Source organism: Chelonoidis abingdonii, chromosome 17 (assembly GCF_003597395.2).
Source record: "Chelonoidis abingdonii isolate Lonesome George chromosome 17, CheloAbing_2.0, whole genome shotgun sequence".
Lineage (NCBI taxonomy): Eukaryota > Metazoa > Chordata > Testudines > Testudinidae > Chelonoidis > Chelonoidis abingdonii.
The window spans coordinates 7,679,346-7,688,034 of NC_133785.1; the positions used below are offsets into that span (position 1 = coordinate 7,679,346).

The window sequence follows — 8,689 nt, forward strand, 5'->3', positions numbered from 1 at the left end:
AGATCCCTGTCACTGCACAACACTAAAGTGCTAACCCAGGCTCAGGGTGTGGAATTCGGAGACCTCAGCCTGCTTATTTCCAGGGCAAATACTCCATTAAAAATCCCTTTAACCTTGTATTGAAAAGACAGAAAAGGAAGGGATAGGAGTTACCGGGGCAGGGTCCCACAAAATGGGGTGAGTTGGTGACAAAATGGCAGATGAAATTCAGCATTGATAAGTGCAAGGTAATGCACAAGCAAAAATAACCCCAAGTACGCATGTCTAACGGTGGGGGTCTAAATCAGCCGTTACCCACAAGAAAGAGATCTTGCAGTCACTGTCAAGAGTTCCCTGAAAACTTTAGCTCAGTACACAGCAACGGCCGAAAAGGCTAACGGGCTGTTTGGAATCATTAGGAAAGGGATAGAAAATATCATAATGCCACTATACAAATCCATGGTACATCCACACCTTGAATAGTGTGTCGGGTTCTGGTGTCAAAAACGATTGAGTGCCACTGGAGGGCTGGAAAGATGATCAAAGGGACAGAACAGCTTCCATATGAGGAGAGGCTACAAAGATAAGGGCAGTTCAGCTAGGAGAAGAGACAACTAAGGGAGGATAGGATAGAGGTCTAGACAATCATGCATGGTGAGGGAAAAGTGACTTGAGAAGTTTTATTTACTCTTCCTTAAATACAGAAATGGGGTCACCTGATGAAATTGATAGGCAACAGGTTTAATCCAGCCAAGAGGAAATACTTTTTTACATAATTAGCCTGTGGAACTCATTGCCGTGGGATATTGTGATGGTCAAAAATAGATCCATATTAAAAACCGAACAAGGTAGTTCATGGAGAACGAGTCCATCAATGGCTACTAGCCAGGGTGGTCGGGACTCGACCCCCTGTTTGAGGCAACCCTAAACCTCTGCTGGTAGCAGCTGGGATTCAGCTGGAGCCGGCAGAGATGGTGACATCAGCTGAGTCCTTCTCTCTGGCCCCAGGCACCCCTCAGGAGTAGGATGAAGGAGGCACCATGGTGTTGTGCTGCCTCCTCCAGTCCCAGGAGTCCACGGGGGTGGCAACCATGGTGGGGAAACTTGCTTCTCCTTCCTGGCCACTGTCATCCAACCAGCTGGCCTCCAGTCCCCTCTGTTTTGGCCACTGCTTAGGCCTGATTTCCAGCACCCCAATGTTGGCCCATTGCTTTCCGGGCTCACACTCATTTGCCAGACACAATTACCATACAGTAGCTGCCCTCTGCTTGGAGTAATTGTGTCTGTTTCCCTGCTGCACCTTTGCCCCTCAGCAGCTATTGTTCACACCCCAATAATTACAACAGGGCCTCCACCACCAGGGGGGGAGTTGGGGAATGGGGTTTAACTGCCTCTTGTGACCCCAATCTAATTGCCTCTCTCTGTCTTCTCCCCATAGAGACAGCCCCCTCCTCCAGTTCTACCCCCCAGGAGCCGTCCCGGGATCCCAGCAAGGAAACGAGCACCACAGAGGAGGAGGTTCCGGTAAGGATGGGTAACTGGGGGAGATGGTGGAAGGGACTGGGACACAGGGCCTTTCTCCTTGAGGGGGCGCTGGGTCTGACCTCCTGCCTCCCTGGCAGCGGTTCCAAGACACCAGCCAGTATGTGGTGGCCGAGCTGCAGGCGCTGGAGAATGAGCAGAAGCAGATTGATGCCAGGGCAGCTGTGGTGGAGAAGGAGCTGCGCTTCCTCATGGAGTCAGGTGCTGTGCCAGGACACCCAACAGCCCTGCGGCTGCTGGGACTAGTGATCATCAGGCGCTGTCCTGTGCCATCACCCCCTCCAGCATTGTGGCCTCTTAGTACCACCTGCTGGCAGCTTCTGGAACTGCTCAGGACCCCTGGGTGATGAGCCCCTTATGGGGTGGGAGGAGGGGAACGTGCTCTATATGGATGTCCTATTATCTGTGTCGCTGCCCTGCCACCCCCAGCTGGGCTTGAAGGGAGCAGGCAATTAACAGGGGCGGAGAGAAGTTGGGGAATGCACCAAAGGATGACCCCATCCCATTACTGGGCCATGCTCACCCTCCCACCATCAACACTCACTGCTGCACTGCCGCACAGGTGGAAATGGCACTTGCTGGTTCCTGCCATGTACTCACACCTCACTCCGTCCCCACCCGCCATTGCAGGCACAAACCAGGCCCAGGAGGAGGAGCTGATCCAGGAGTGGTTCACACTGGTCAATAAGAAGAATGCACTGATCCGGCGCCAGGACCAGCTGCAGCTGCTGTGAGTGACCCTGGGGGGGAGGGTGGTGGCTGGGCTTTTGATGATCATCCAAACCATGCGGGGGAGAGGAGAGAATATGTAACCTTGGTAATGACACCCCCCCCCCATCTTCTCCTCCTCCTCCCCCCAGGATGGAAGAGCAGGACCTGGAAAGACGATTTGAGCTACTGAGCCGGGAGTTGAGAGCCATGTTAGCTACTGAAGGTGAGGGCTGGGCCCCTGAGAGCAAAGGGGCTGGGAGTCTGTGGAAGGGGCAGGGGGCTCTTGCTCTGGGCTCTCACCTGAGATGTCTCTCTAACCCCTGCAGACTGTCTCAAGACAGAAGCCCAGCAGAGGCGGGAGCAGCTCCTATTGGAGGAACTGGTGTCGCTGGTGAACCAGCGGGATGAGCTGGTGCGAGACCTGGACATCAAGGAGAGAATGTGAGTCTGGGCATGACTTTCAGGTCAGGCGTTTGAGGTCAGGCATGGTACCCTAAGTTTTAACTTGCATTCCCCCTTCCACCCTTCTCCTCACAGAGCCTTGGAGGAAGATGCCAGGCTGCAGCGGGGCCTGGAACTGCGACGGCGCAAATACAGCCGCAAAGATAAGTGCCGCATCAGCTAAGAGGCAAATGGCCACTCCACAGTCCTTGTCAGTGTCCTGTGGCTGGGATACTTCCCAGGATGCCTGCCTGCCTCCCTCTTAAAGGGCTCAAAGGTTTGCCTGCTGCTGCAGTTACCTCAGTGCCTCACTGTGTTGCCCCTTGTACATCTTGCTGGTTTCCCTTCCAGTCTGGCCCCCCTCTAGGACAGATGCAGTTTCCCAGCCTTCTCCAATGAATGCCAAGGGTAGCACAGGGAGCCTGGCTGTCCCCAATGGCAGAGGGAAACAGTTTACTGGGGGCAGGGTGGGACTATTTATTTTTGTGTGTGTGAGAGACTTTGTTCAGCTGGGTGTCCCTTCCCCATCCTGTCAGCTGCCATTTCACAGCCAAGTTGTTGGGGTTTTATCATGGTACAAAAAGTTGATGTGGGTTTAGGGAGGGCAGAAAACAGAAGTGCCTTGACAGTGCCATCCAGCCATGTATTGTAATGGCAAGTTTCAATTCCTTGTTCCCTGGGTATTTGCACTAATTTGTAACTGTTTGAAATATGAAATAAAGAGATATGAAAGAAAGCCAACTCATACACTGGTGCAACTGAGTTGTGTATAACAACTGCACTCAAAAGGAGTCAAAATTTCCAGAGACCTGCTACACAGATATCGATGTAGCAAATCCTCTGATCTATACACAGTATTGTCCAGTGGCTCTTAAACTTTTTTACTGGTGACGCCTTCCACACAGCAAGTCTGAGTGCGACCCACCCTTATGAATTAAAAACACTTTTTATATATTTAACACCATTATAAATGCTGAAGGCAAAGCAGGGTTTGGGGTGGAGGTTGACAGCTCACGACCCCCCATATAATAACCTCGCAACCCCCTGAGGGATCCAGACCCCCACTCTGAGAACTCCTGGTATAGTCACGCTTCTTACTACATTCTGTTGGCCACCAAGTCAACTTTGCTGTGATGCCTCTATGGATTTTTTGGAGGGCAGGGGCAGGAGGGGGACTAAGACCAGCCCAATTGCCTCAAGGAGGTGGGTGTGTGTATAAAAATTTTTTGGTGGCTTTAAAGAGGAGTTGGTAGCTCTGACAATTTAACTTCTGGAATAGCAAGAAAATATGCCCATGCACAAATCATTGTAATTTATTTATGTAGTTTTATACCTATGAAAAGTGATGTTAACATACAGGTGAACCTAGGGACAAATTTATAGTCGCCCCCCTCCCCAACCTTTTTCTTTTCCAGGCAGCAAGAACATGCTATAAGGGCAATTGCCTGCCCCCTCTCCCCTCATGCCACAAGGTCTCTGTTCAGGCTTTGCCTTCAGCAATGTAGCTTCTGCTTCATCCCCATGCAGTGGGGCTTTGGCTTTCACCCTGGGCCCCAGTACGTCTAATGCTGGCCCTGCTTGGAGGCCCTGCACTAAGTCATCTAACAAGACTGTGTTCTTGACACCTTTTCTCCCCAGGAGCAGCAACTGACCACTGGGAACCTCATGTGCGTGCCCACTGCTTGATGCCCGATACCCCCACTGTGGGTGCAGAAACGCCCCGGCTAACAACCACCTCCCCCTTGGGGACTCGTTGAGCCCCAGAAACCTTCTCAGTGAGTCTCACGCGGGAAAGGCCAGAGTAACCCCCGCCCCCACGACGGACGTGGGCGGGGGCTGCCCTGCTGCTGCTCCAGCGTCCGGTCCCAGAATCCAGTCTGCGCTGCATCGCCGCCCCCGCTCACAAGCGCTGTTCCGCTCCCCGCGCGGGGCGCTGGTGGTGCGCGCTACTCACGCCTGGTCTTTGGCTCCAGATGCAGCACCAACCTCTGCTCGCTCGCGCCTAGGCCGCTTCCGGGCTTATACCCCGCCCCCCCCCGATTGGCCGCCGCCCCGCCCAATACGAGCTGAGTCCCCGTCTGGCTCTACGGATGGGCGGGGGTCTGTTTCTCAGAGCGCACGCGCTGGGCCTCGGATGTTTCAGGGCGCATGCGCCGTTTCGCCAGTCTGGTGTCCGCCATAGGGGAGTGAACGCTCGGGGGTGGAGCCTGGTGCCCATAAGCGCGTGGCGCCAGCAGGGCTGGCATGATCCACTCCCCCAGGAGAGGGCGGGCACTGGGGCGGCGAGGACCCCTCCCCATTTTGGTCCAGCCTCTTCCCCCTTCGGCCCGGGGCTCAGAGCTGCCTGGCTTCGTTCCCCCCTTGTGCCCAGAGGAGCTGTGCCCCCCGCGGCGCAAGGTTAATGGAGCCAGTCCGCAGGGCAGAGCCCAGCCTCGAGGGGTCACCCTGGGGAAGAGATTTCCGACGCACATGGGCTCAGGCATCTCATGCAGCGGGGGGGGGGGGGCGCATAGAGGGAGGGAAACACCCTGGGGTGGGGGGCAGAATGGCTGCAGCGATCCTCCCGCCTCTGCGCACGGGGTGCGCTGGGGCTCAGAATGGGCACCCCAGCCCTCCAGTCCCTGCTTGCATTAGAGACAAACAGCTCCGCCGTCTGACCTTGGAAATAGACGAGCAGGAGCCTTGAGCCTAAACAATTTTACACACTTACGCTGGAATATCAAATTGAGTTTACCAGCATTCATTGAGCAGTACACCTTCCCCTCCCCCACCTGCAGTAATGAAACAAACATATTGTCCCCATTTTACAGGTAGGGAAACTGAGGCACAGAGGTGGTTTATTCAAAGGCACACAGGGATGAGGGACAGGACCCATGAGTCCTGACTCCCAGTCCTCTCTTCATATTGAGAGACAGAGGTGAAAGCTCCCTACCCCCACCGTAGATTGGGATGGGAAGGAATACACCCTCACTCTCCCCAGAAGACACCTGCAGCCTCTACAATAAAAAATACTAAATCCATCAAAAAACTTATTTAGCAAAAACAATCTGAGAGACCCACCAGCCCACAACAGCCTTACCACATCAGCCCCAGAGAGCGTCACTGGCAGATGGCTTCCTATTGCTGTCACAAAAGGCTTTTAGACAGAGATCATGCTCAGAGGCACAGCTAAGCCCGCCTCAAACACTCCTGAAGGGCAGGGACCCAAGCAAATTGCAGCAGCCCAGGCATTTCTCCCTTTGTGTCAGAACCCAGTAAGGGTGGGGCTAGAAAGGCTGGGCTAAGGGAAAGGCTGAGATGGAAGATTTTCTGACCCTACCCCACCCCCATAAGCTGAAGAATGCCTTTTACAGGGGGGAAGGCATGCAAAGCAGGGAAACTAGGAGTAGAAGCAACGTCAGCTGATGGTATCAGCAAAAAACAAAACTGAGGAAGGAAATAAACCAAAAACGTTCTTATGACAAGATCCCTAGCCTGGCCAAAGCAATATGATTAGGTGACATTAACCCAGTAAAAGTAGCTGAAGAAAGCACAGGAGATATAGTAGGAGCCAGGTTACAAGATGGGGATCTTTTAGCGGAATGTAAAACCAAAGAGCAGGCTGGTTAAAAAACACTTGGGACAGTTACAGTAAGTTGCCAGGTACCAGGGTGTTTGACTGAGGGCTAGTCTACACTGGCAATGCTTTAACGTGCCTTATGTGGTCATGCTCTCCCAGCGCTCTAAAAAACCCACCTCAATGTGTGAGGCATAGCTCCCCAGCGCTGGGGCATGGTTTACCCTGGTCCTTTACAGCGCTGCAACTTGCTGCGCTCGGGGGGGGGGGGGCAGTGTTTTTTACACCCCTGAGCGAGAAAGTTGCAGCACTGTTAATTGCCAGTGTAAACAAGCCCTGAGACAAATGATGTGCCATTAGGACTGACCAATGAGGCAATACAAGTAAATTAGCAGAAGAGACAGCAAGGTTTTAATAGTAGTGGTGATTATATTTAAGGACAGGCGTCTACCTGAGAAAATAACATTAGGGTTTCAGATCTCCAGAACCAAGCCATATATTCTCCCCGCCCCTAAGATGTTACATATGCCAATAGGGTGAGCATGTGGCAAATGTTTGGCAAGGGAAAATGCGGGATGGTCAGCGTAGGGGCCAGCATGACTGTGACAATTGCACAGAAATGGCAGAGGCTGCGTGTACTGCTGTGGTAATCCCAGTCTGGCAGCTAGAAGGTGTAGTGCAGCAAAACAAGCTAAGGAGACACAAAAGCCAAAAGTTAACATGTGGAAGCTGTAAGGTGGCTCTGAAAACATCAGGTGGAGCAGGGAGAGAGAATCAGCAAGGCCATGGGTACTGCGACATAGCCGCCCTCTATGCCAATAGTGCAAACACTGCACAAGGAACAGGTGATGATCTACTAGTAGTGAAAAAAGGGGTTGCTGCATTTACAATCAAAGTGAGAAACTGCACATCATAAAGGGGGGGGGGGTTAGAAAAAAATCAGATTACAGCAAGGACCATGGAAACCTACTGGTGTGTTAGCAATTTGTCAATGGACCATATTCCTGCAATTTTGAATGAGGTTCATGGTGAAATAGGACTCATCTGGGGATTACAATCTTCGGCTGGAGTGCGCACAGTTTGATAGCACGGGGTCAAGAATTAAAAGAAAATAGCCAGGAAATGAAACCAACCTCGATGTCCAGTGTATCCAGGTGGTTGGTTAAATAGCTTGGTTTTAAAATCCCAAGGTATATTGCCTTTAGACGAGACCAAAAACTAGGGAAAGGAAGAGGTGTTTGTACTTTCATAAGGGAAAGATTTCACTGCATAGCAGCAGAGAAAGAAGTAAGTCTTAAATACAATGAAGTTGAGATCCCAGTGCAGAAGAGAAATTTTTCTTTTAAGGATTTATAATATCTTTAACCCATGTAGGAAATCAGAACGCTTGGAATGACAAGGAATAGTGAAGAATACTAAAAGACCATGTATTATATGCAGTGACCTAAATAGTCATAACTTGTGGGGAAGACAGACAGCTGATACCAGGGGCACATGCTTGGAAAAGTTTATTGTTGAAAATGATCTAGTGGTTTTGACCAATGGTGGCCCAGCTAGGTTTAAGGCAACAGATGACAGTTTTTCCTGCTTAGCCCTGGGAATTATAACAGCAGATATTGCAGGTAGATGCAACTGGAAAAGGTGTAAGGAAGAAGGAATGGGAGTGATCATTTGCCTACACTTACCATTTTTCAGGGACAAGATGAGTGGAAGGTAATGAAAAATGATCCACCTGGTATTTTCAGAAAGCTACCTGGGAACTATTTACAAGCAAGTTACTGATTTTGTGAACGTTCATTGTGTGAGTGATGATGACAGAGAATTTCAATGACAATGTAATAAAGGAATTATGGCTATTGTAGCTGTTGCTATTAAATAAGATATTGAAGTAAGTATCCCAGAACTAAACCCTCCCCCTCCCTTCCAGAATGAGGTGTGCAAAATGATGGTTAAAGAATGGAACAAAGCTTATAAAAAAGCAAAAAAGGCAATTCATAGTAGAGATCTACCAAAGTATAAAAGTAATAAGGAAATTCCACAAAGCATTATTAAAAACGAACAACTAAAGAACAAAGAAAAAGTTGGAATCCGTGCTGTGGGCAGATAAACATACCAAGACATCAGAAACATTCAAGCAATTTAGAAGAATGACTGGAATTCAGACTAAGCCCTGGGCAGTCTACACTATAAACTTCGCTACAACTACATTGCTCAGGAGCATGAGAAACCCACACCCTGGAGTGACACATTTATACTGCCCTAACGCCCAGTGTGGACAGTGCAATGTCAGCAGAAGAGCTTCTCCCATCCACATAGCTACTGCCTCTCGGGGAGGTGGATTAACTTCACTGATGAGAGACTTTCTCCTGTCAGTGTAGTAGCTGAAGCACTGCATTCACTGAAGCACTGCAGCATTTTCAGTGTAGACCTGCCTAAAAGTAGCCACGTTCCAGGTCTAAT

General features: G+C 50.7%; 1 protein-coding gene across 6 annotated transcripts in view; it reads left to right on the forward strand.

The window, feature by feature from the left end:
* EHBP1L1 (EH domain binding protein 1 like 1) overlaps positions 1 to 3,418 on the forward strand; it is a 28,098-nt gene extending 24,680 nt beyond the window's left edge. For all 6 annotated transcript variants that reach the window (XM_075073210.1, XM_075073211.1, XM_075073208.1 and 3 more), the window contains 6 exons: positions 1,418 to 1,503; positions 1,602 to 1,722; positions 2,152 to 2,251; positions 2,382 to 2,455; positions 2,559 to 2,673; positions 2,770 to 3,418. In XM_075073210.1, coding sequence (XP_074929311.1) covers positions 1,418 to 1,503; positions 1,602 to 1,722; positions 2,152 to 2,251; positions 2,382 to 2,455; positions 2,559 to 2,673; positions 2,770 to 2,857 — 584 coding nt within the window. In that variant the 3' untranslated portion in view covers positions 2,858 to 3,418. The remainder of the gene's footprint in view (positions 1 to 1,417; positions 1,504 to 1,601; positions 1,723 to 2,151; positions 2,252 to 2,381; positions 2,456 to 2,558; positions 2,674 to 2,769) is intronic.
* Positions 3,419 to 8,689: the final 5,271 nt, after the last annotated feature.